General features: G+C 42.8%; 1 protein-coding gene and 1 pseudogene across 2 annotated transcripts; one reads left to right on the top strand and one right to left on the bottom strand.

Moving 5' to 3' along the window:
* Positions 1 to 286: 286 nt before the first annotated feature.
* On the top strand, positions 287 to 26,180 carry Cdk7 (cyclin dependent kinase 7). 2 transcript variants are annotated; one of them, XM_028783868.1, is made up of 12 exons: positions 287 to 460; positions 725 to 784; positions 9,085 to 9,118; positions 10,080 to 10,147; positions 11,758 to 11,826; positions 14,338 to 14,448; positions 15,356 to 15,474; positions 17,676 to 17,775; positions 20,491 to 20,577; positions 22,878 to 23,027; positions 24,918 to 25,065; positions 25,963 to 26,180. In XM_028783868.1, exons 1-12 carry the CDS (start codon positions 395 to 397, stop codon positions 25,989 to 25,991), a joined length of 1,041 nt encoding a protein of 346 aa, XP_028639701.1. In that variant the 5' UTR covers positions 287 to 394; the 3' UTR covers positions 25,992 to 26,180. The 2 variants fall into 2 exon arrangements, with proteins under 2 accessions (XP_028639701.1, XP_028639705.1); XM_028783872.1 differs by lacking the exons at positions 287 to 460; positions 725 to 784; positions 9,085 to 9,118 and having other exon boundaries at positions 10,130 to 10,145.
* LOC114635144 lies at positions 19,239 to 20,295 on the bottom strand (annotated as a pseudogene).
* Positions 26,181 to 26,783: the final 603 nt, after the last annotated feature.

Consider the following 26,783-nt stretch of genomic DNA (forward strand, 5'->3'; position numbering starts at 1 on the left):
AAAAAAAAAAAAACCAAATGGGTCTCTTTAGGAGTGGTTTGGTGTCCATAGCTACATTCCGAACTCAGAAACACCATGTCAGAAAGCTGACCTATCCTTGGAAACGAAGAAAACCCACATTGAATACAAAACCAGCAACAAATGGACAGCCGACAGCAGTCCAGAGAACTCAGAGCTTCCGGCTAGGGTGTGCACGTGGCAGCGGGGGAGGGTACAGTTCACAGCCCAGCTCAGCTTCCGTAGGGCCGGCCCCGCCCACAGCGGAAGTGAGGGCGGAGCCAGTAGGTGGTGTGCGTCCAGTGGACGGAAGTAGCTGTTGGGAGCTTTCAGACGCTTTAAATTCCTGCGGGGTGGAGGGCTTAGCTTAGTTGCTGGAGTCTGGCTTCACACTCGCATGGCTGTGGACGTGAAGTCTCGAGCAAAGCGCTATGAGAAACTGGACTTCCTCGGGGAGGGACAGGTGAGGCCTTGGGCTGAGTCGGCCGGCGCGGCCGATTTCGCGCAGGAACAGCCTGGCCACCGCCGGCTGGTACCCCTTGTCACCATCCTTGAGCTTCTCCCTTCTGGAGAAGAGGCCTCCAGACCATGTAGCAGGCTGTTTCCGAGTCCCCTCCAGAATCAGGGTTTCTTTGTTCTTAAAAAGGGTGGGGGAGGGAGGCCTCGGACCCAAAACCAACCACCAGGTAAAGACCTCTCACGAATTTGTTACTGTTTTCCTTTCTAGTTTGCTACGGTCTATAAGGCCAGAGATAAGAACACCAACCAAATCGTCGCCATTAAGAAAGTGAGTTACCTTTTTATGTTGTTTCCTCTCCAGTCTTTGTGTCTTGCTTTCCACGTAGCCCTGGCTGGCGCGGAGCTCGCAATTTAGACCTGGCTGTCTTAGAACTTGCTGCGAGCTTAACCCTTCTGCTTTCTGTTTTTTGGATTTGGGGGTTTGCAGGCTTGCTCCACCACGCCAGGCAACTCTTAGAGAAAATGTCTGTGCATTAACGGTTGATTGATGGCTATCTGTCTGTGAGACAGTCTTGCTATGTAGTCCAGATTGGTCTCCAACTCGTGGAAATCCTCCTGCCTCTGCTTCCTGAGTGCTGGGGATTACAGACATGGACTACCTTTGGCTTCATTTTGTTACCTACAGTCACACTCTGTGGGAGTTACAAGAACTCTATAAACAGTAGTATTTATTAGTGTCTTGTGTTTCAAGATGGAACTAGGGCTGAACCAATTTTTGTTCAAATAATGTAAGTTAAAATATTTCGTTCCGACGGGCAGTGGTGGCGCATGCCTTTAATGCCAGCACTTGGGAGGTAGAGGTAGGCAGATTTCTGAGTTCGAGGCCAGCCTGGTCTACAGAGTGAGTTCCAGGACAGCCAGGGCTACACAGAGAAACCCTGTCTCGAAACATTTCGTTCCATAAAAGTTGGTTGTTGTCCAAGAAGACAAGTACAGCGTCTCTTCAGCCCCTTTGGATAGCATGATCTTTCCAGGTTGTTACACGTGTGTTATCTGTACAGAAAGGTTTTCATTGGCATCAGCAATACTGATAATAGTGTATTTTCTAAAAAGATTTAAGTATTCTTAAAACTTAAATTCATTAACAACACTTGACGTAATTTCCTGTGTGCCAAATTTACTTTTTTTTTCCAACTTAACTTCCAGATAGCCTGTAAAATAGGTAAAGGTGTCCTTCACCTTTGAGGTGAAGTTAGATGACTTCAGGATCGCACAGCTAGTAATGCAGAGGCATTAGAACAGAGCTGTTGGTTGTTCTTTCTTCCTCTGCTGAAATCTATTGCCAGCTCATGGTGACTGTGTCTCCTCATATGCTACTTTGTATCTGTTGTTTCCTTTGAAGTGTGGATTATCCGGCTTGCACCCAGCAGCCTCCCAAGTACGCCTTTTCCTTCATTTAGTTTTCGGCTTGCTGTCTTTCCAAGAATTTCTGATATTATCTTTGTTTTATTTTACGGGATTATTTTTGTATCAGTATTTTCAGGTGGGGGTGCTTTCATGCAACAGTGCATGTGTAGGATCCAGGACAACTGCAGAGCTCGTTCTCTTTCTGCCTTGTAGGTTTCAGGGATTGAACTCTGGCTTGGTGACAAGTGCCTTCACCCAGTAAGCCATATTGCTGGCTCCTGTTTTATTTTTTCACTTTTCAGATTCTTGTTTTCTAGTTTGTGCTTTGTGATCTACTGACGTCAAGATTCTCTTGACTGGGCGTGGCTTATTTCTGTAATCCCAGCTACTTCAAAGGCTGAGGCAAGAGAATCAAATGGCAGCATTTCCCAGCACTGGGGAGGTGGAGATAGGCAAATCCCAGAGGCTGCCTCTGTGCAGCATATCCTACGTGGTGAATGCCTGTGAGAGATACTTTCTCACAAAAAACAAGGTGGACAGTATCTCAGGAAGGACATCTGAGCTGTCCTCTAGCCTGCACATGCACATACAAAAACATACATACCTACACCTACATTTATGCACCCTTAAAGACATACTCACATGAAGTATAGGACATTCTTGGGCTAGTGTGGACAACTTAGTAAGACCCTGTCTGAAAATAGAAAGTAAAACTGAGGCCTAAGCTCAGTGGTTGAGCATTTGCCCAGTACATGTGAAGCCCGCTGTTGTGGAAAACAAGCACCAGAAGAACCAATAAAACACCAGAAACTCTTTAATTTCCTTTTTCCTGAGACAGGAACTCTGTAGCCTAGACTGGCCTGAAACTCGCTATGTAGCCCAGGCAGACTCCCGTCAGTCCTCCTGCTCCAGCCTCTCAAGTGATTGCATTCCTGGGGTGAGCCGCTCCCATCCTCCCCCTTAGCTCTCTGCTGTCTTTGTCATTGCCAGGTCTACTTGTGGCCTACGATCCCAGCCACACTAACCTTTCTATTTCTTGACCATGTTAGATTTGTCCTAGTCCCAGGATCGTTCTGTTTTCTTTTTCTTTTGGTTGCTGTGTTTTCTCTCTAGAACGTGTTGTGGTTGAATTCTGTTTCACTCAGATGTCTGCTCCACCTAGAGGTGCCTTTTAATTACAGCTGGACAAGTGTTTCCCATTGCTTCCCTGCTGTCTGCAGCTCTTCACTCTATATCAACGTCATGCCACTGCCAGACTCTGACATTCTTCCGTCTGAGTTCATATTGACAAGAATCTACTAACGTTATACCTGCGGCTGTGATGAGCGCATCTGTAGGCATTTATTTGTTTATTTATTATGTGTCTGAGTGTTCTGCCTGCATGTACAGCTATGTATATAGAGGCCAGAAGAGTGTTTTATCCCCTGGGACTGGTGTTACAGATGGTTGTGAGCTGTCATATGAGCACTGGGAATCAAACCTAGATCCTCTGGAAGAGCAGTCAGTGTGCTCTTAACCTTGAGCTGCCTCACCTGTCTTGACTTAGCTGGATACAGTGGAGTGTATTCACAGAGACAAGTAGTTGAGACCAGCCTGGGAAAAACATAGTACACTCTGGTATCTGAATCAAGAAAACCTTGAGTTGACTGATACAATCTTTTCATATTGCTGACATATTGGGTTTTGTAATTGTAGATCCATGTGGGGTTTATTGCCTGATTTTAACATTCGTTAGGATTAAGAATTCAGCCTGTCCCTGCTTTGTTAAAGCTCTTCTGACCTGACTCAAGTTCCTATGTAGCAGAGAATGACCTTAAACTCCTGCATCTATCTCCCATGTGCTAGGTATCCTTATGCCACTAGAAAATGTTTCCTCCTTGAAGGTGACATAGATATTTTTGCATTTTATTTCAAATTCATTTTTGTGGTTTTAAAAACTACTAATTAGGCAAAAGCTAAGCTATATTTTCTCTTGTTTTGACTTTTCAGTTTCTTTAACTGAATTTATGTCTGACGTTTGGAGTGGCTGGTTTGAGGGACTTCTCTTACCCAACTTCAACATCGTTTGTACTTTGTTCTGTGAACATCTGAGGATTTGGTGCTTGTGAACCTTCCGTTTCCAACACTCATAATTTCTACTAATACTCACTTGTTAACACCCTCTTTAATTTGACAAGAAGAGGCATTAAACTGGTTTTGCATTTATTATAACTTGGGCTTCTTAAAGTATGGCTGATGTAGTTTAGCAGTTAAGAGCAGTAACTGCTTTTATAGAAACCCAAGTTTGGTTCCCAGAACTCGTGTGGTGGCTAACAACTGTTTGTTCCAAGTGATCCGACATCTGTCTTTTGCAGGCACAAGGCCTGCATGTGATCCATAGACATTCATGCAGGCAAAACACCCACACACATAAAATAAATACTGTTTTTTAAAAAAATCATATAGGATTGCTTAGTTTTCTCTGTTTCCTAACTTGTTTAGCCAATCTGCCTTGGGTCTGTGTGTGTGTGTTTGTATACATATGTGTGTGTCTGTGTGTGTGTTTTAGTGTGTCTTGTACTAGTTGGAGTAAGACATTCCACGGCTCTTCCAGTTAGTTGCCTTTGAGACAAGGTCTCAATAAAACCAGATGCTTGCTATTCTGGATCTTTCTGTCCCAGTCCTCCAGTGATGGGACTTCAGTTACACATGGCCATGGCTGGTCTTTTACGTGGGTATTGGGGATTTGATTCAGGTTCTTATGTTTGCAGAGCCAGAGTTACTACTGTAACACTTTCCTAGGACCCCATCTCCCTTATTATTTTATTTATGTGTGTGCATGTTTGCCTGCATGAGTACGTATGTAGATTGAACCCAGGGCTTTGAGACTTCAGGCAAGTGCTTTATCATTAAGCCACATCCCTACTCTATATTATTGTGTTTTGATTTGGAATTTAAAAGTGTTTAAAGTACAGGTGTTTATGTAGGTGGGAGCACATGGCTACTGTCTGCTCGTGGATGCTAGAGGACAACTTGTGTGTATTAGGGTGAATGGAATGAAGTCTTGGTGGTGTTTTTAAAAATATGCTAGCTGATGTAAGCGTGGCAAAATAGTAATCACTAAAATCTATATGATAAAGGACTTCATGGGATTATTCTACTTTTATTGTGTGTCTACTTTGAGTTCTTTCCCATGTAAATTTCATAATCAATTTGTCAATGTCTTATATTTTGTGCTGTAATACATGGCCTACTTTTAAATAGAAAGTTTTCTTTGTAGTATACAGTTCGAATTTTCTTTTTTGTTTTGTTTTTTGTTTTTTGTTTTTTTCGAGACAGGGTTTCTCTGTGTAGTCCTGGCTGTCCTGGAACTCACTCTGTAGACCAGGCTGGCCTCGAACTCAGAAATCTGCCTGCCTCTGCCTCCCAAGTGCTGGAATTAAAGGCGTGTGCCACCACTGCCCAGTGGTTAGAATTTTCTTAAGGAAGAATAGTTTTCTAGAGGTGATCTTTTTCAGTAATTGACAGCCCTTGTATAAAGTGTAAGGAACACAATGTTCTTTGCCATGGTCATTGCTGTGTATAGTTTGTAGTGCTTATTCAGTACTACTGCTTTTTTTTTTTTTTAATATCTATCACATTTTGTAAGTTTGCTTTGTGAAAAATGTAGAATTATCTACATGAGGGTCTTAAAGCCCACAGTCACAGGAATATATCTCCAACAAGGCCATACTACTCCAACCAGGGCACACCTTCTAATAGTGCCACTTCCAGGGCTAAGCATATTCAAACCATCATGTTCCACTCCCTGGCCCTCATAGGCTTGTTCAAACATATGAGTCTATGGGGTCCATACCTTAAACATAGTATAATAAAAAATACATTAAGTCCAACAACCTGGGCTAAGCATATACAAACCATCTATGTCACTCCTGTTCCCCCCCACCCATAATGCTTGTTCAAACATATGAGTCTATGGGGGCCATACCTAAACATAGTATAATAAAATACATTTAGTCCAACTTCCAGAGCCCTTATAGTCTATAGCAGTCTCAGCAATGTTAAAAGTCCAAAGTTCAAGGTCTCTTCTGAGATTCATCCAATCACTTAACTATAATCCCCAAAGCAAGACAGGAAACCAGCTGGGCACACTCCAAACTCTGCATCTCCATGGCTGATGTCAAAGTGGTCTTCAGATCTCCAACTCCTTTTTCATCTTTAACACAAGTAAAGTTCTTTCTCCTGAGCTGGTTCCACTCTCTGTTAGCAGCTTTCCTCAGCAGATAGCCCATGACTCTGGCATCTTGCACATCTTGGGGTCTCCAAGGCAATTTTAATGTTACAGCTTCTTGTTTCAATGTCTAGGATCTACATATGATCTTCTGGGCTCCTCTAGAGGGCAGCTGTCACTTCTCCAGCTCTGCCTCTGTAGCACTCTAAGCTCAGGTTGATCCACTCCACTGATGCTGTTGTTTTTGATGATCATTCCATGGTACTGGCATCTCAAATACAGTGGGATCTTCCGCTGCAACTAGGCTTTACCAGTAGCCTCTCATAGGCTCTCTTCATAATGCCAAGCTTTAAATCCTTTGCATGACCCCTTCAGTCCTGGGCCTTCAACTGCAGCTGAGGCTGCACCTTCACCAGTGGCCTTCCATGGCCTCTCACAGTGCCAAGCCTCAGCTGTTGTTTATGACTCCTTCATACCTTCAAAACCAGTACCACCTGGGTGACTCTTACACATTACCAAGTCCAGAGATAGTCCAACCTTGGCTATCTCTGGAACACAGCTTTTTCGTGCTCTCAGAAAACACTTCCCAGAAGATTTCACCTCACTGATGCTGGTCACTTAATCACCACTAATTTCTTAGCTCCAGCAAACCAGCATCAGTTGTCCCAGTGGTGTCCTTCTCTTGACTATAAAGTCAGAGCACATGGCTGAAGCTGCCGAGTTCTGCTGCTCGCAGGGGCTGGAACACGGCCCCTTTGATCTATTACATTACCACTAGCTTTCTATTTTCCAACTCCTTCACAGACCCAAGCTTGGCTGTCCTGGATCTTGCTCTGGAGATTGACTTTAAATTTAGAGATCTGTGTGACTGTGTCCTGGGATTAAAGATGTGTACCACCATGCCTGGATTTAAGCTTTTCTTCACCTAGAACTTGCTGTCTCAGGCTGGCCTTGAACTCAGAGGTTCTGCTTGGCTTTATCTCCTGGAATTAAAGGTGCCACCATGGATCTAAATCTTGCCTCAACAAAGTCCCACTCCTTTAATTTGTTACCTTCTTCAACACAGGATTCATTTTACTTCCTGGTACCCCTTTAATACTCGAACCATATATTTTATATTTTTCCTTTCTCAGCTTGCTAAGCTTGTTTAAAATGCTCTTCATGAGATTTAACCAGAGAACAAAGTTTATGATGGGCATTTCTGAGACTTACTTTGTCAGTGCAATTAATCTGTGTCTCTTTACCTTACCCTGAGGCAGACTATTTAGACAAGGGCAAAAAGTAGCCACATTCTTCACCAAAATACCACAAAAACAGTCTTTATGCCACATACTGAAATTCTCCTCTGAAACCACTTGGGCCAGGTCGGCACAGTTCAAATTACTTCCAGCAACAAAGTCTTCCGTATTCCATTAGGATGGCCCATTAAACCCCATTTAAAGCATTCCACTGCTTTCCAAATCCAAAGTCCCAAAATCCACATTTTTCCAAACAAAAGCATGGTCAAGTGTATCACAGTAATATCCCACTCCTAGTACCAATTTTTGTCTTAGTGTTTTACTGCTGTGAACAGACACCATGATCAAGGCAAGTCAAAGGACAACATTTAATTGAGACTGGTTTATAGTCTCAATTCAGAGGTTCAGTCCATTATCATCAAGGTGAGAATATGGTAGCATCAAGGCAGGCATGGTGCAGAAGGAGCTGAGAGTTCTACAGCTTCTGAAGGCTGCTAGTAGGAGACTGACTTCCAGTCAGCTAGGATGAGGGTCTTAAAGCCCACACTCACAGGGACACCTACTCCAACAAGGCCACACCCACTCCAATAAGGCCACACCTTCAAATAGTGCTGCTCCCTGGGCCAAGCATATACAAACCATCACAGCCTGTCTCGAAAAACAAAGGTAGTGGTTGGGGGCAGGGAAGTGGGGGATGTAAAGGAGACAATTATTTTGTGTGTATTCATGTACCACAGCCTACTCTGAAGGTCAGAGAGTTAACTTGTGGGAGTTTTTAATTCCAAATTTGGATCCAGGAGATTAACCTCAGATTGTAGAGTTTGGCCTCAAGTTGGTTTTTCAACTGAGCCATCTTTCAGGTCCAAGATATTTACTATTGGTAAATTCAGTTGTTTGCATGTGTAGTTCAGAAACTTAGGGTAGAAACTTGATTCTTCTTTGGTCTTGCTGTGCTGGTGCTCACACTGGGCTGACCATATTATGACTCCCTGTGCTCCTTTGGATTTCTGGTTGTCCTCATGAGCTATTGCTGCATGTTTTTACTACGGCTGATTTTTTTTTTGTTATATATATATATTTTTTTTTTTTCGAGACAGGGTTTCTCTGTATAGCCCTGGCTGTCCTGGAACTCATTCTGTAGACCAGGCTGGCCTCGAACTCAGAAATCCGCCTGCCTCTGCCTCCCAAGTGCTGGGATTAAAGGCGTGCGCCACCACCGCCCGGCTTGTTATATTTTTTAAGGCAGGGTCTAGAACTCAATATGTAAACCCTGGGTAACCTCAAACTCAAGAGATCTGCTTTCCTGATGATAAGAGTTGAGATAAAGGAATGTACCACCAGTCCCAGCTGTTTTGATTTATTTGATACAGAATTTTGTTATGTAGCCTGGACTTTGCTTCCCAGGTATTGAGACTATAGGTATGCACTACCATGTCAGTTCTACTCGTAGCTAAGTTTTTGTGCATTTAGATTATGCATTGATTTCACACATTGTGAGTTTTTGGTTGGTTTTATTTATAACTTTGATTATCTTATGTGTATCAATGTTTTACTTCCATGTATGTCTGTACCACTTGTGTGCCTGGTGCTATCCAAGGTCAGAAGTGGGCATTGGGTCCCACTAAACTGGCAGTTGTGAGCTGCTGTGTGGATGCTAAGAAATGAACATAGATCCTGAGGAAGTGTCAGTGTTCTTAACCCCTAACCCATCTCCATTCTCTACACGTTATTAATATATGTGTCTTGGCTTTTTTCTCCCTCTTTCTCTCCCAGATCAAACTTGGACACAGGTCAGAAGCTAAAGATGGTAAGTAGTACATGTAATGTGATCAAACAGGAGATATTCTGATGTGAGAAGTGAGGAACATGTCAATGAGTCAATAATAGTTCAGTAGAGTTAGTGCGATGTCGCTAGTGCAACAGTTCTCAACCTGTGGGTCACGACCACAGATGTTTACATTACAATTCATAACAGCAAATTACAGTTGTGAAGTAGCAATGAAAATAATTTTATGGTTGGAAGTCATCACAACATGAGAAACAGTATTAAAGGGTCTCAGTATTGGGAAGGCTGAGAACCAGTGCACTGGAGAATAAAGTGAGTCCAGTTACACACAGCGTGTAAGCATTGCACACTCAGACTGTGCGAGTAGGGGCCAGTAAGGGTATCAGTGTCTTGTCTGGATGCCCTCACTACTGCTGTGGGGGTTGCACATCATTGCTGTTTTGCATTTCTGGTGTTCTACCCGCTTTGAAAAATTGAAGGTTATATCTTCCTAGAAGAAGATACTCTTGTAGAATGGACACATTGGAAAATGTTTATTTCTTATTCTCAAGCCTCTTAGAATGTTAGGTCCTTTTTAGCTGTCAAGTAATAGTTATTATGAAAAAGTCATCTGTGAAAGTGCCAACACTGTTACAATTTTGATTTCTATCACTTGTATTGAAAAAAGGTATCAGTGCTAATTTGCTGTTAGTACACATAGTCTTCCTCTAATGTTTGTCAGACAAGAGAAAAGGCCCTATTACCACATATGCTACTGTAATAATTTCAGAATGATAGAGATAAGTACTTTGCCATTTTTCATATAATGTGATAAGCTACCTTAAAACAATGTGAAAAAGAACTTTCTCATAAAAATAGTTACTCTCTTTTTTGTGTATGTAAAATGTTAATTTTTCTGAATGACCTTTTTTTAAAAAATACACTTGTAAAAAAGTTTGAGATTTTGGAAATTTTGTTCATTTTTTACATTCTTTTTCTATAGGTATAAATAGAACAGCCTTAAGGGAGATAAAGCTCTTACAGGAACTGAGTCATCCAAATATAATTGGTGTGAGTATGGTCTAAGCTGTTTGCTCTTTGGGGTCCTCCATATTCTGAATATGATGGTATTGATCAGAGGCTCAGTATGGTGGATTGATGCAGATAACCTTGCAGACAATTGAAGGTTGACTAGCTTGAAGTGTATTCTCTATCCCACTTTTGCTATGAGTAGTGTCTTTAGAGGAAAGGAATCAAATGTTTCCATACAGGCTAATTTTGTCAGAAATGATTTTGAATCCAGTAGTTAAAAGTAATTTAAATTAGAACTTTTTTTGCCTGTGTGAGGGCTGGAGTGTTTCAGTTAAGTTACTGTAAATTGTGTACTAGAAATACCTGTACCTGGCAAGACGTTTTTTATGGATTTTGCTTAGGAATTTCTGTTTGATTTTGTTTTGTTCAAGACAGGGTTTCTCTGTGTAGCCCTGGCTGTCCTGGAATTCACTCTGTAGACCCGGCTGGCTTCAAATTCAAAGATTTGCTTCTGCCTCCCATGTGCTGGGACCAAAGGTGTGTGCCACCATCCATGACAAGAATTTTTTTTTTAAACATTAAAACTTTTTTTTTCTCTCAAATTTCGAGTGTGTGGCATGCATATTTGCTTGTACATTTTGTCTATGCATGTGTATTTGGAGGCCTGAAGTTCATATAAAATACCATTTTCTCTTACTTTCCATCTTATTCATTGAGGCAGAGTCTCAGTCAAACCCAGAGCTCAGTGATATGGACAGTTTGTTTTAAGCTAACTTGCTCTAGAGACTCCTGTCTTCACTGTCCACAGCTGGAATTACAGACACAGCACTCTTCCTAGCTGGCATTTACATGATTCCTGAAACCTGAACTTTGGTTTAGTCCTTATATTTGTATGGCAGGGCTTTTACTGCTGAGCCATATCCCCAGCCCCAGGAATTGTTCTCAATGAGAAACCAAAGGGAAATTTTCTTCTTCATTTTGTTTTTCGAGACAGGGTTTCTCTGTGTAGCCTTGGCTGTCCTTGAACTTGCTGTGTTGACCAGGCTGACCTCAGACTCAGAGATCATCCTGCCTTTGCCTCCCAAGTGCTGGGATTACAGGCATGTGTCATCACTGCCAGAGCTGTGAAGTTTTCATTAATTTATTTATTCTAACTTTCAGATTTTATGGAGAGGAGTTTTTAAGTTTTTAGTGGGTTTGTTAAATGGGTTAATATTTTTGCACCTAAGAATACTAATTCCTATTAAAAAATAGGGCAAATGTTAAATTTATGAGTCTAAGGTCCATAGGAAATTGCCAGCAGTTTAAAAATTTAAGCCAGGCAGTACCCATTTGTATTATTTATTTATAACCACATGAGATGTGGAGGCAGAAGCAGGAGGATTGAGTTCAAGGCCAGTCTGGACTACACAGCAAGTTCTAGGTCAACATGACATATAGTGATACCTTATCTCAGAATCCAAAGACTGGTAGATATATCTTAGTGGTAGAACACTTGCCTAGCATGCTGAAGGCCCTGGATTTACCAGTAGTGTGTGTGTGTGTGTGAAAAGCAAACATAATTTTTTTAAAAATTACTTCACCAACAATAAATTTCAATATTATTAAATATTGAATAACAATTTAACTTGATTTTTTTTTCTTTGCAGCTCCTTGATGCATTTGGACATAAATCTAACATTAGCCTTGTCTTTGATTTTATGGAAACTGACCTAGAGGTAAGATAGGATTCCTGGAGAGTTACTCCTCTGCTGAGTGAAAGAGAAACCTGTGTGTTTATTTTATACAGGTTTTAAACCTGCTTTAAGAAAATACCGATGCACAAAAAAAATTGCTCAGTTTTGCAGAAGTCGAAGAGATCTCTTATTTCTTTATACTTAATTGTGTTTCTAGTATTAAGTATAGAGATTTAGATTTTATTGGCATTTTACCAAATTCCCTTTAACTTACTGACATTTTTTTGCGCATTAGACTTGTCAGTTTTACATTTATCCCCCAATTACCAAAGGTTAATGTCTTCTTTTAGAAAATCAAGTTTCTTTGTCAAAGTTGTGGGCTTTTTATTAATTAAATCTCTAAAACACTAATAGTCCAAGGATTTAAAACTAAAATTCTTATACATTGAGTCCAAATTCTATAGTCACTTTGGAAAAGTAGTATAGTTTGTTATAATATTAAAGACATGTTTACTATCAGATCACAGGTAAAAGGGATGTTTATGACAGCATTAAGCAGTCAAAGGAATGCACTAAATATAGACCAGTAACAATGCTATATCTTACTATATAGGTCCCCACATCAGTACCCCTAATTCACCAGTACTGAAGTGTGTGTAATAATACCAGTAATACTAGTCATTAGTAACAGTCATGTGCTCTAGCAACAACTGTTTGGTATTTATCCAAGAAAAAACATTTGGTGTGTGGGTGTTCACTAAATCTAGAAACAGCTACAATGTGTTTCACCTAGAGGATGTGTAAACAGTCACCTATACAAGAAAGTACTAAAAAGGAACCAGTAAGTCTAAGAACAAACTGATTGGCAGAATTTACAGATCATCTCATTGGATTCAGTCTTCTTTCCCTCTGTTGCCTTCAGTCATGAGCATACATTTTCACTCTCCTTTCCCAGGCAAGTTCAAGACATACAGTCTAATCTAATTACCCCTGTAAGGAAATGCTTAGTCTCCTTTAATTCTACCACAATCGCTTGGGTCCCTTCCTCTCCCCTCCCTCCCATCCCTCTGTGGGAACTGGCTCTGGAGGGGGTCCCACGAAGATCTCCGGCTTGGCTGAGGACAGGGTACGGTTGGTCAGGGATACAGTGCGAGCAGGGAGAGTCTGCTGCTGCCTCTGACCATGTATGTCTCCACTGTGCCGCTGGGTTGCTCCCAGATGTTGCACCAGGCAGCGGAGGGGGGAGAATCCTGGAGGCATTTCGGGAGAGCTGGCGTCTTCCGAAATGTTGCAGCTCTAATGTTACGGCTCTTTGCTGAGCCTGATGAGTCTCACACACACTTTACTTCTGAGTTGGGCTAATATATAGTTTGGGGTGGGTTAAGGTTTGGCTGCAGGTAACCCCTATTGGCATGGTCTGAGAGCTTGGGGATGCCTCATCCACATGTGGGAGAGCCTGGGGCACTATTCCTACATGACCGATGGCCATAGACCTCTTCATGGGAGTGGCTGTGGAGGGCTGAAGTTGAGAGAGCCAGGGGCCAAGGAACAAAAGCTGAACACCTTCTGTCCCATCGGGGTCCCTGGGGTTCCAAGCTCATTCAGCCAGGCGCCTGGCTGGCTCTCATAGCTCACCACCCCACACTCACCCCCCTTTGTCCGTCTGTCCTCCCTCCCTCCCTCCCTCCCTCCCTCCCCTTCCTTCCTTCCTTCCTTCCTTCCTTCCTTCCTTCCTTCCTTCCTTCCTTCCTTCCTTTTTGTTTTTTTTAGACAGGGTTTCTCTGGGTAGCCTTGGCTGTCCTGGAACTCACTCTGTAGACCAGGCTAGCCTTGAACTCAGAAATCTCCCTGTCCTTGCCTCCCAAGTGCTCAGATTAAAGGCATGCGCCACCACCACCCAGCATTACTTGGGTTTCTTGATTGGTATTAGGTTTTAGGTCATAGGTCATGTGTCTGATCTTAAACAGCCTTTCTCCTGCCAATTCTGTGGAGCTCAGGTAGAGATCAGGTCAATCTTCCTTTTACCATGAGCCGAGCTGGGGTGGTTCCCAAAGTATGCACTTGTTAGAAGGGGCAAGTGAAACCCACAGATAGTCTTTTTTTATTTTTATTTTTATTTTATTAAAGATTTATTTATTTATATATGTGAGTATACTGTTGCTGTCTTCAGACACACCAGAAGAAGGCATCGGATCTGGCATTTGATCCCGTTACAGATGGTTGTGAGCCACCATGTGGTTGCTGGGAATTGAACTCAGGACCTCTGGAAGAGCAGTCAGTGCTCTTAACCACTGAGCTGTCTCTCCAGCCCGATACTCGATACTTCTAAACCAGAGTTGTAGAATACACAATATTGCTTACTCCCCAAACCAATGATACTCTTTTTTAAAACCACTTAATTCTGTTAATTCATACAATGCCTTTTAAAGGAGAGTTGGGTCATCTACCATAGAAGTTCTTGAGTATGAATATATTAATTTTAAATCTGTAAGTTTTGTTAGAGTTCATTTGGAATAATGAAGCATAGCTGTATATTTCATGTCTCCTCTATAGGTTATAATAAAGGATAACAGTCTTGTGTTGACACCATCCCACATTAAAGCCTACATGTTGATGACTCTTCAGGGCTTAGAATATTTACATCAGCATTGGATTCTACACAGGGTAAGATTCTAAGGGGTGTTCTATCTCTGTGAAGTCTTGCTTTGTATTCCAGGATGGCCTGGAATTGGCCGTGCAGCCCAGTTGGCCTCAGATTCATGGTTTTTCTGCTTTGATTCCTGAAGGCCAAAAAGTTATGGGCATGTTTCACCACATCTGACTGTTAATATTGCTGCTTAAGTTTGATTAAACTTTTTGTCAGTGGTCAGTTGGGGTTTTGTTTTATGTATTTTAAGTGTGTGTGTGTGTGTGTGTGTGTGTGTGCAGGTGCCAGAGTACATTGTAGAAGTCAGATGACAACTCCTAGGAGTCAGTTCTCTCCTGCCACTGTGTGGGTTTATGAATCAAATTAAGGTCATTACATTTACTGCAAATGGCTCTAACTGATGAGCCACCTTGCCAGTCAGTTGCTTGTTTTTGTTTAGACTATAGCCCCTTCCCCTGTACCCTCGGCTGGCTCTGTGCTCATGATGATTACTGGTGCATGCCATCATATCCATTTTGATCTTTGTTGTCTAAGGTCCCCTAACACCCTTTGGTCTTTAAGATAGAACTCAATCTGTAGATCAGGCTAGCTCTGCCTCCCACGTATTGGGATTAAGGCATACATTACACGAGTTAACTGGTGCTGGGCCATAGTTCAGTTGGATGCCCAACATACATGAAGCCCCGTGTTCCATCCTCACACCACACTTAGTAAACCCTTGATCCCAGCACTCTAGGGGAGAGACAGAAGCATCAGAAGTTCAGGGTCATCCTCTTTGACAACATAGTGAATTCAAAGCCAGGCTGGGCTGCTCTGTCTTGAATACCTAACTAAATAAGCAAAGCAAGCTAACTAAATGTATCCCTATGTTACTTTCCTCTAATCCTGCTTAATTTTGTTTGTTTTGTTAACTGCTTGATACAGGATCTGAAACCAAACAACTTGTTGTTAGATGAGAATGGAGTTCTGAAACTGGCAGATTTTGGCCTGGCCAAATCGTTTGGGAGCCCTAATAGGGCTTACACGCATCAGGTTGTGACCAGGTAAGAACACAGAAGTGACTCAGGAGTGAGTCACCGTTGGTATGTTCTTAGAACACAGCCCTTTTATATTATGTCTACTTTGCCACAGTAAAACCACACAGCTCTTTTAAACAGAATCTAACTCAGTCCTTCAACTGGATATTTGCTGAACTAACTATTGAGTCTCCAAGTAACTTTTTTTTTTTTATTCAAAAAATTATTGTAAAGTGGGCATGGTTTTGAGTTCCTTTAATCCCAGTACTTGGGAGGAAGAGACAGGCGGATCTTTTGAGTTCTATGTCAGTCAGATCTACAGCATGAGTTCCAGGACAGCCAGGGCAGAAAGACAAGACAGGAAAAAACCTGTCTTGAAAAACCAATATGTATAGGTAGACTGGATCAGTGATGGAAACCACAGGCAAGGTTCTTCCATATAGCAAGGCGTCTTGACCCACAGCAGAGTGTGTCTGCTGTTGATTAACGGAGAGATGAATGGCTAGTCTTTTCATGGTTGCACTGTGGATACCAATCTGAATATTCTCAACTTAATTATTGTATTAAAAAAATAAAGTGGGGGTGGAGTCAGCAGGATATTCCTGGACTTGGGAGATACTCCTGTGCCTCTGAGGTTGCAGCCCAAAAGAGATTCTGAAAACTTTGAGTCTCCAAAGAAGATATCTGCCAGTATACTGTTTGAAAGCTCTTAAACAAAGAAGGTAAAAAGCCCAGGCAACCAAGGTACCTGAGACTCAGTGCCTTGTTACTCCACATGTCCTACAGCACAAACACCAGTGTATTGCTCTGGACCAACAGCATACCAAGAACAATAAGGAGGAAGCTGCAGAGTAAGCTAAACTTCTGGTCAAGAGAATGAAGGAAGTCTAAGATGCCAGGAACAGATTGCCAAGAGACATAGGCTGTCCTCCCCAAAAGTGCCTGCTTCTAAGTCTGAGTTCACCCAAAAGTCTTTAATTATAACAGACAAATGATCAGACCCTGAGAAAAAGTACATGAGAGGAGTTTAGGGGCCGGACGCAGTGTCACACCTGAAACACTCAGCACTGGAATGCAGAGGCAGGAGGATCAAGAATTCAAGATGGCCTTAACTATAGCGATCTTGAGACAGCTACATAAGACCCTGTTTCAAAAAAATATAAAAATAAATGTAGGGAAGAATGAGAGAGAAAGAATTGGACACAGGTGGCTTTTAGAGAAGTAATGTGTTCGCATGTTAATGGGAAGTCAAGTAGAGAGCAGAGTTTATGACAGGAAAGTGGAGAGAATTTCAGCAGTCGTGTTCTTGAGGACTGGAAGGCAGCAGTTGTGGGATCTAAGAAATGCCAGGATACTTCATCTTTCAAAAATCAGCCTTCCTGGGCATGGCGGCCCGCACCTTTAATTCCAGCACTCAGGAGGCAGAGCAGGCAGAGCTCTTGAGTTCTGAGGCCACCCTGGTCTACAGAGCCAGGGATACACAGAGAAACCTGTAAAAGTATCTTTTATTTGCCTGGTATAATTACCATCTCTGGAGGTTTAGTTTCCGTCTGCTAACCTAGGACTAGTCCTGGAAGCTTCTAGTCTCTGTACAAACTTATCTAGTCCTAGAATATTTTCAGCCTGTAAGACTTGCTGAAAAAGCTTGCCCTTTCCTAGTTCTTTTCTTATCTCTGGCTAACTGATTCAACTCAGCTGTTCTGGTTCAATCTGGCTTCTGTCTTTGCCTCTGACTGAATTGCTTTGCTTGGCCTCACAGTAACTCTGGCCATGTAGTCTAATCTTCTGGCTCCTCATTCTCTGGCTTGTTCTGTCTTCACCTGTGTCTATCTTGTTCTCTCTGTAACTTGCTCGATCACTGTCTCCTCTTCTCCCCCTCCCCCCTTTCTCGCTCCACTGCTCTCTTAAGTGGTGTCCTTTTTCTCCCTTCTTGTAAGAGTTGGGCATATCCTATTGTGTCAAATCTTTCTCCAGTTCACCTCTTTGTCTGCCTTTCAGTTAACACCTTTCAAACATGGATGCTCCCTTTTACCAATTGACTTTACCTTCATTGTTTGGGATTAAAGGTGTGTATTAAGGCTGAGCCACACCGCAGCTAGAAACAGTTTTTCCTAGTAAACAACACAATCTTGGAGTTTACAGTGTGATCACTTGTAACCCTGATCAACAGAAACCCTGTGTTGAAAAACAAACAAAGATCATATGATATTATTTGTTTTTGTTCTCAGATGGTACCGGGCCCCTGAGTTATTGTTTGGGGCTAGGATGTATGGTGTTGGAGTGGACATGTGGGCTGTTGGTTGTATATTAGCAGAATTGCTTCTAAGGGTAAGTCCTGAATTCACCTGATCTACCTGTTAAGTATGGTTGATGTAGCTCTTATAATTATTTAGGAGTCATCTTTTTTTTTTTTTTTTTAAAGATTTATTTATTTTTATTTATGAGTACACTGTAGCTGTCTTCAGACACACCAGAAGAGGGCATCCAATCTCATTACGGATGGTTGTGAGCCACCATGTGGTTGCTGGGATTTGAACTCAGGACCTCTGGAAGAGCAGTCAGTGCTCTTAACCGCGGAGCCATCTCTCCAGCCCAGGAGTCATCTTTTTATCATAATCTCTATAGCAAAAAAAAAAAATTGACAAGCAAAGTCAGTTTGTTAAATGAAAGCTTCAGCAGGTATGATGATATACAGTACTGGCATGTGGGAGACCGAGGCAGGAAGATCACTGAGTTGAAGACTACATAGTAAAACTGTGTTGCACAAAACAGAAACAGCCTCACCTAGAGGAAGCAGAACAGTTAATTTAAGAGTTAGAGGCAAATAGCGTGGTTATTTTCACATTGTTATGACAAAATGCCTGACAAATCACATTAAGGGAGGGTGGGTTCTTTTGGCTCGCAGCCTGCGTATAGCCCATATGGCAGAGATGCCATGGCAACAGGAGCTTGAGGTGAGGCTCTTTGTCACATCCCATCTGCAGTCAGGGAGCAGAGGTGAATGCTGTGCACTGCTCAGTGTTGTTTAGTCCAGGGTCTCAGCCCCTATAATGGTTCTACCATATTAGGGTGCATCTTCTCTCTTTAAGTACCACAGTTTAGAAACTGCCTAACACTTGTGCTCAGAGATTTGTTTCCTTGGTGATTAACTCTAAATTACATCAGGCTGACAAGATTAAGCATCACAGAGGCTGGAAAGATAACTAACTCAGTTGATAAAATGCTTTCTGCACAAGCATGAGATTTCTTTCTGTTAGAGCTTGTACCAATTCTGGGTCCAGTTAGAAAACAAACCACATGTAATTTGTTCAGGAACATTTAAGAATAATGCAAGGCGTGGTAGCTTACACCTGTAATCCTAGCACTTGGGAGCCTGAGGCAGAGAGAATCACCTAGAATTTGAAGTTTGCCTGAGTTCCAGAGTAATAACAATGCTCCACCTAATCCCCCAATCTCTTTCCACACTCTGAGCTGAAGTGGGATGGGAATAATGAAGGACTGGCTAATAACTGAGCTAATGTCTAAAGATAAGCAACAGTCACCATTGCCTACCACTTGAGATCATCCAAGGAAAAAATTCTAGGGCTGAAATCTAGATTCTGTTGAGAGACATCTGAGGGTTCTAAGTGCTAAAGTAGCACTTAGGTGTGACACGGTCCTGTCCCAGCAGGGAAAGCTGTCTGTCACCTGGCCTGTCTCCTTGGGATCAAGTAGTGGTTGCCCAGGCCTGCTGGGCTGGGGGTTGGCACAGGCTCTGCTTACCCATTTAGGGTGCCCGTAGAAAAAAGGGGTCACTGCTTAACCACAGCACCTGCTTCAGCTCCAGGAAACCATAGGCTGGTCCTAGATTCACTCAGTGTTTCCAGCAGCTGTGCAGACACAGCATCCTTAGCCACCTCATGCCTATCCTGCCAATCAGAGGCCAGCACAACCCAAATGAGGCCACTGAAAGGCACTGGATGCCCAGGGATCACAATCTGGTATCATAACCGATGCCAGCCGGCAGGCCCTGTTCCTAAACATTTGGTAAGGAACACTGAGCTGCCTAGCTTCATCTGTTGACACAGCAGTTGCACAGCAGCCCGAGCCCCTTGGGACCCCAGCTTGCCCCTGGTCTGAGCTAGTTGGCTGACATCTGGCCGTAGGAACTGCAGTGAGGGGGCCACAAGCTGTTGACGGAAGTGCTGCTTCAGGTCTGGCTTGAGCCACTCCACAGCCACCTGCTCTCCACAGAGGAGTGACTGGCCTTCTACCAGGGCCTTTTTGGCCATGGCAGCAGCTTGGTGCGTGCTGAACTTGAGCAGAACAATCTGAGAGGGCGCAGACCCAGGGCTGGGTAGCAGCAATGTCTCCTGCAGGCATGGGCCGAGCGGTTGCAGGGCGAGCAGTAACGCACGGCGGTTCAGGATAAGAGATAGCCTGTCCACCGTCAGCTTGCACTTCTCGGTGCTTTGGCACACCAGGAGCTGGCAAGAAGGCCGCAGCTGGTGGTTGTGCAGCGTAGCATGGCGGCCTGGGCACTGCGCCGCGAGCTGTAGCGTGCATAGGCAAAGCCGTGGTAAAGCCACTGAAGGTCATCGTTAGGTGGAACTCATAGAGGCACCCCACACACTGGAAGTGTGGGATCAGCTGGTGCTCGTACACATCCTGTGGTGGTAGTCCAATAAACACCTCAGACCCTGACGGGGGCGGGCTTCCCACCCAGACTAGGGGTGGCCCGCCATACTTCCTTTTCCCGTTGACCTGCACCAGGCGGATGCCAGTCTGCCTTACCCATGCCTCCAGGGCTGCCTTGTTCTCTGGATTCACCCTCTCGCACCATTGATCACACTCACGTTTCGACTACATAGCTCTTTCCAAAGTCTTGCACTTCTCTTCTTAGAACTTCCTCAGGCTTCTGCCTCTGGAAGATTCCCTGCCTCCACGCCCCCTCAAGTTCTCATTCGTTTTTTTTTTTTTTTTTTTCTTCACAAAGTTTATAGCACTTTTTTTTGTGTAACCATTCTCACTAATAACCTTGAAATGTCTGTTTCTTATTTTCAGGTTCCTTTTTTGCCTGGAGATTCAGACCTTGATCAGCTAACAAGAATATTTGAGACTTTGGGTACACCAACTGAAGAACAATGGCCTGTAAGACTTACATTTTCTTTGAAACGTACTTAAGATTCTATAATGTTATTTTGTTATATCTGAGCGCAGTTGTGTGTGCACTGAAGAAATTAATTTTGCAGTGCTAGAGATTAAGCCAAGACCTTTCCCATGCTGGACAAGTGTTCTGCCACTGAACTAACTTAATCCAGCCTCATCTACATAGCAGGCTACTGGACAACCAGGACTACATAAAGAGACTGTCAGGGGAAGAAAAGACTGAAGCCAGCAGGAGGTTCTGCAGTGACAAGTTCTTGACAGGGCCAGGTAGAACAGAGTAACGGGGCGGTGCTGCACAGACAGAGCAGAGTAACGGGGCGGTGCTGCACAGACAGAGCAGAGTAACGGGGCGGTGCTGCGCAGACAGAGCAGAGTAACGGGGCGGTGCTGCGCAGACAGAGCAGAGTAACTGGGCGGTGCTGCGCAGACAGAGCAGAGTAACGGGGCGGTGTTGCACACATAGAGCAGAGTAACGGGGCGGTGCTGCACACATAGAGCAGAGGAGGTGCAAGTGTGTCTCAGACCTGATGCTCAGTAGCCGGTTTCCTCATGGTGAAAGTCAGGTTCCTGGAAACCTTAACTTCTTCAACGCTCCAGAATTGATGTCTGCCCCTGGGCAAGGATGTAGAACTCTGTCTTTTCATCTGGGCCTCTGAGAAAGCCTTGGGTTGTCTTTCAACAACAACATTATTACTTACTCATTTTGTTTGCTTGTTTGTTTTTTAAGATTTTTTTTATTTTATGTATGAGTACACTGTTGCTGTCTTCAGACACACCAGAAAAGGACATCAGATCCCATTATAGACGGTTGTGAACCACCATGTGGTTGCTGGGAATTGAACTCAGGAAGAGCAGTCAGTGCTTTTAACTGCTGAGCCATCTCTCCAGCCCCCTTTCTCAGATTCTTTTTTTTTTTTTTTAATTGGATATTTTATTTACATTTCATATATTGTCCCCTTACCCCACCCCCCACCCACCCGGGAACCCCCATCCCCTTACCCCTCCTCCTTCTTCTCCATGGATGTAATCCCCACCTACCCCCCCACTCCCACTTCCCCACCCTCAAAATTCCCACCCCCTGGGGCGTCCAGCCTTCATGGGGTCAAGGATCTCATCTTCCACCTGTTCCCGGCAGGGCCCTCCACTCTTACATATTCAGCTGAAGCCCTGGATCCCTCCATAAGTGCTCCCAGGCTGGTGGTTAGGACCCTGGGAGCTGTGGTTGGTTCTTAAAGTTGAAAAGCTTTTGGCTTTTTATTCCCATTGTAGCCCCAAGTTCTGAGGAGCAAGTAAGTATGAAGGAAATGAATTCCAGGTGCCTGTAGACATGGCTTAGTAGTTAGGAGTACTTACTGCCCAAGCATGAGGGCCTGAATTCGAATATTCAGCAACCAAAAAGTACAGCATGCTTAACTCCACTGCTGTGGGCACAGCTTAACTCTAGGTTCAGTCAGACACATAGGCACACATACACCACACACGTTCTTGCCTCCCTCTCACCAAAAAAGTAAGAAGAAAAGTGGACATTTTAAGCAGAATTTTTATCTTCTTGTTAAAACTATAACAAAAGTATCTGAAGCTAAAGTTAGTATCTAAGGAATTTCTTTTGTGTCATTTCTCAATTTCCTAAATGGAAGTTTTGTTTTTGGTTCCTTTGGGGTTTGGTAAGACTTGACAGAATTCCTTCATGCCTTTCCAGAGCTGTGGATCTCTGGGTCCTCGGTGTACTCCTTTGATTCTCTCTGTCTCTCCATCACTGTCACACAGTATGAATTAAAGTTTGCTCTGTTAGGTCTTAAAGTACGTACATGTAATAATTAACACTTTTTTCTTTTCAAAAAATTTCAACTAACTAGACCTTTACCTCTCTTACAAGAATCAGCTCTTTCTCGTGTTGACTGTTTCAGACCAGGAGCCTGTTTCTCATATCTTATTGAGATGTTTATTTATCAGTATCTATAGCTTTCAGTTCATGAGCCTCTCTACACATTTTGTTAGACTTCTCAACTATGGATTTTTCCTTTGAGCGTGGTTATTAAGTATTATCTTTTCTGTTCTTGTATTTACATGTTTGTCGTGCATATATAAAATGATGATTATTAAATATATGTATGTTACATCTTATACCCTTTACATATTACCAGTTCTAATTTGTTTTTTTCTATAAGTAGTTTTTTTAGGATTTTCTACACAGACTGTCTTAACAGGCCACATTTTGTTTTTTTCTTCCATTTGTGTGTCTTTGTATACTTGACTTAAATTTGGATCATAATTTTTTTCAGGACATGTGTAGTCTTCCAGATTATGTGACGTTTAAGAGTTTCCCTGGGATCCCACTGCAGCACATCTTCATTGCAGCTGGAGACGACCTGCTTGATCTCATCCAAGGCTTGTTCTTGTTTAACCCGTGTACTAGGATTACAGCCTCACAGGTACTTCTACTAGAAAACCTAAGGCTCGTCCACTTAGTAGCATTGATAAAACAAAACTCAAGTTTCTAAAATGTTTAATATCCTTTAAATACCAGGTGTATCTTGGTATGTATATTTGTATCCTTTCCTGAAACTATAAACACTGTCTTGGCTGGTATTAAATTTGTTATGCATACACATCACATAGGAGTTTACACTTGTTTAAGGGTATGTGTGCTTTCACTCCACTGATATATTTCAGATGAATTTATTTTAAATGTATGTGTATGGATGTTTAGGCTGCATGCCTGTTTTTACACCATGTATGTACAGTATCCATAGAGGCCAGAAGAAGGCATCAGATCCCCTGGACTTGGAGTAACAGAAGGTTGAAGGATGGGTGTTGGGAACCAAACCTAGGTCTTGTGGAGGAGCAGCCATTGCTCCAAACTGCTGAGCCCTCTCTCCAGCCTGCTTCACTTGAACTCTCTAATTTTTGAGTCAGGACCTTCTGTAGCCCAAGCTGGCCTTGACTTCAGTATGTAGTTGAAAATGGTACTTACCTACCTTTCTTTCCTTCCTTTCTTTCTTTCGGGGGTGGGGGAGATGGGCAGTGAGGCAGGGTTTCTCTGTGTTGTCCTGGCTGTCCTTGAAGTCACCCTCTATATAGACTAGGTTGGCCTGGAACTCAGAGATCTGCCTGCCTCTGCCTCCCAAGTGCTTAAAGTATGAGCCACTACCCACCTGACACCCCCTCTCCCTCCAGTTTGTCAGGTTTAGTTTTTTGTAGATTTTTTACTTTGTTTTGCTTTTTGGGTTTGTTTGTTTGGTTGGTTGGTTTTTCAGAGATAGTGTGTTTCTCCTGTATAGCCCTGGCTATACCGGAACTTACTTTGTAGACCAGGCTCACAGATCTACCTGCCTCTGCCTTCTGAATACTAGGATTAAAGGTGTGTGCCACCACTGCTGGGCTGCTTTTGGTTTTGATTTGTTTGTTTGTTTACTTTTGAGATAATATGGAGATTGGTGGGTGCAGAGGAGCTGGTAGGAGAAGGGGGAAGAATATAATCAAAATATATTATACTTCAAAAAAATTTACAAGTAAAAATACCCTGATCTTCTGGACTCTTGGAGAGATAGTCTAGAATAAAGAAACTACTGCACCTGTTTGACAGTACTGGTATATTACAAGTAGGTATTAGTTGACAGACTTGTTATTTGGGAGGAAAACACTTTTATATAAAATTGTAAATTCTAGAACATTATATTCTAGTGGTTAATAGAAGCCTTGCATAGGCCCAAACAAAATTTCACCCAGTCAGTTGACTATTGTTTTTGTAATTCGTTGGTCCCAGTATGGGCTTTGTGGTGGTACAAATATTAGAAGGGAGTGTGTCACCCCCCCAAAGCCTCCAGTAACAGGATCAGCAGTTGTAGAATACTGGATGTTTGCTTATGTGTTGTATCCAAATACTTGGTGCTGACTTTTTGTTTGGGGCTATAAGGGTATTTACATACTATTTTTAATGCTGTCGACAATTTGGGGTTGTATTTTCCTACACACAGTACAAACAGTTAAAGCATTCCTTTTGAGTTGGGTATGGTGGTACATGCCTATAATGCCAGCACTCAGAAACAAGTTACAAACCAGCCAGTGCCACACAGTTAGACCTCGTCTCAAAGTAAAAATAAAAACAAAAGAATAAAACCTTACTTCCAGCCAAGCAGTGGTAGGTGGTGCACACCTTTAATCCCAGCATTTGGGAGGCAGAGGCAGGTGGATTTCTGAATTTAAGGCCAGCCTGGTCTACAGAGTGAGTTTCAGGACAGCCAGGGCTACACAGAGAAAACCTGTCTCGAAAAACCACAAAAACAAAAAAACCTTACTTCCAATTTCTTTTCCTTTAAAAGGCACTGAAGACCAAGTACTTCAGTAATCGTCCAGGGCCAACACCTGGATGCCAGCTTCCAAGACCAAACTGCCCAGCGGAAGCCTTAAAGGAACAGTCAAATCCAACCATGGCAACAAAACGGAAAAGGACAGAGGCCTTAGAACAAGGTAAAGATCCCCACTGATAAAAAGCAAACAGAAATGAAATGGCACCAGAAAGCTCTAAATAGCCATGTAGAACTAGCAATTGGAAGCCAGTTAAGAAACTGGAGCCGTGGAGCTGTTTAAACCTTATGAAATGGAGTATGTTCCTGTCCTCCTTAGCTGAGGACACTTGAGGCACTTTTGAGTGTGCCTGATAGTTCTCAGAGCTGTTCATGGGTGCCTTCTGCCCTGTACCCCCACCAACTCGTTCATAGTTTTCCAAATAAGCTTTGTGTGGCTGTTTGTGAATATATGCCATGTGTTTGTGGAGGCCAGAAGAGGGCTTCAGATCCCCGGAGCTGACACTGCGGGTGGCTGTCAGGGACATTGGTCTAGGAACCACACTTGGCTTCTCTGGAAGAGCAGAAGTCCTCTTTATCACTGAGCCAACTTTCTCGCCCTCCCTCTCTTCCCCTTGGATACTGGGTCTCACTGTGTGTCATCCCTGACTGGCCTGGAACTCACTAGTTAGATGAGTCTGCCCTCTTTGAACTTTGCCTCCTGACTACTAGGATGAAGCATATATTCAGCACACCCAGTTGGTTTTGTTTTTAACTTTGTTATTTTAAAATTTTTTGTTAGTTATTTTTATGTGTATGGGTATTTTATTTGCATGTATGTCTGTACCACATGTGTGCAGTCCCCGTGAAGGCCAGAAGTGGGCATCAGATTTCTGGGACTGGAGTTACAGATGCTTCGTGTTGCTGTGTGGTTGTTGGCAATTGAACGAGGTCCTCTGGGAGAGCAGTGAGTGCTCTTAACTGCCCAGCAGTTCTTGCTCTGTGTTAATGGTTAGCAGTGCTGTACGTCAGACAGTGCACTGGATACAGTGAGTGAACAACCTTTTTGTTTCACTTTCAGGAATATTGCCCAAGAAGCTAATTTTTTAGTTGGAGCGAACAATGAACAGTTTCACTGCTGAAAGAAATGATCCAAAGGCAAATAATGGAAAAAAATAGGGAATATTAAATGCTACAGAAGAGAATTTGTAAATATTCTACAGATGTAAAATATGTAAAACTATGGGTTATTTTTATTAAATGTATTTTAAAATAAAATATTTGTGATTTATGATTAGAGTACAAGAATAACTTGAGTTCTCTAAAATGTAATTCATCGTGCATTAGGAGAGGCGTAACATGAGATTACTGGTTATTCTGCAGCTCTGGATGATACACCATTTTAAGATCAATAGGTGTAATACTGAAAACAGAAAAATGCTGTTAGCAGTTTTGCAAGTACATAACCCCACTTACTACCCAGACTAAATAGCCTTGAAAAGCTCGTACTGACACCTCCCTGGATGTCCTCCACCTTGACCTCACTGTGCTCTTCTGCATGCACAGCCAGGACCTTGACTCTGTTCATTTCCTTCCTTTTACCCTCCCCAAGGAAGAGGCTCTGGGGAGCTTTGTGTGTGTCTTTCTGGTTTTGTACTGTTACCTTCAAAGAACTCCATATCACCTTACAGCAGCCCATGCCTTTGATCCTAGCGTGTATGGGCAAGTGGATCTCTAAGAGTTTGAAGACAGCCTGGCCTACATACTGAGCTCTAGGCCAGCCAGGGCTACATAGTAAGATCTTCTCTCAAAAAGTAAACAAAAAACCTATACCATCTCATACTATACTATTGTTTTCTGTTTCTTGTTTATTAATAGATATGAATCTAGTTGATTTAATTA

The sequence above is a fragment of the Grammomys surdaster genome, unplaced genomic scaffold (genome assembly GCF_004785775.1).
Source record: "Grammomys surdaster isolate TR1022 unplaced genomic scaffold, NIH_TR_1.0 99, whole genome shotgun sequence".
Taxonomy (NCBI): Eukaryota; Metazoa; Chordata; class Mammalia; order Rodentia; family Muridae; genus Grammomys; species Grammomys surdaster.

Bases quoted from the DNA above. Each gene is read 5' to 3' on its own strand.
- Cdk7 (XM_028783868.1), top strand. From the start codon at position 395: ATGGCTGTGGACGTGAAGTCTCGAGCAAAGCGCTATGAGAAACTGGAC. The intron at 785-9,084 runs GTGAGTTACCTT...TTTCTCTCCCAG, and splicing joins AAATCGTCGCCATTAAGAAA to ATCAAACTTGGACACAGGTC. The intron at 15,475-17,675 runs GTAAGAACACAG...TTTTGTTCTCAG, and splicing joins ACGCATCAGGTTGTGACCAG to ATGGTACCGGGCCCCTGAGT.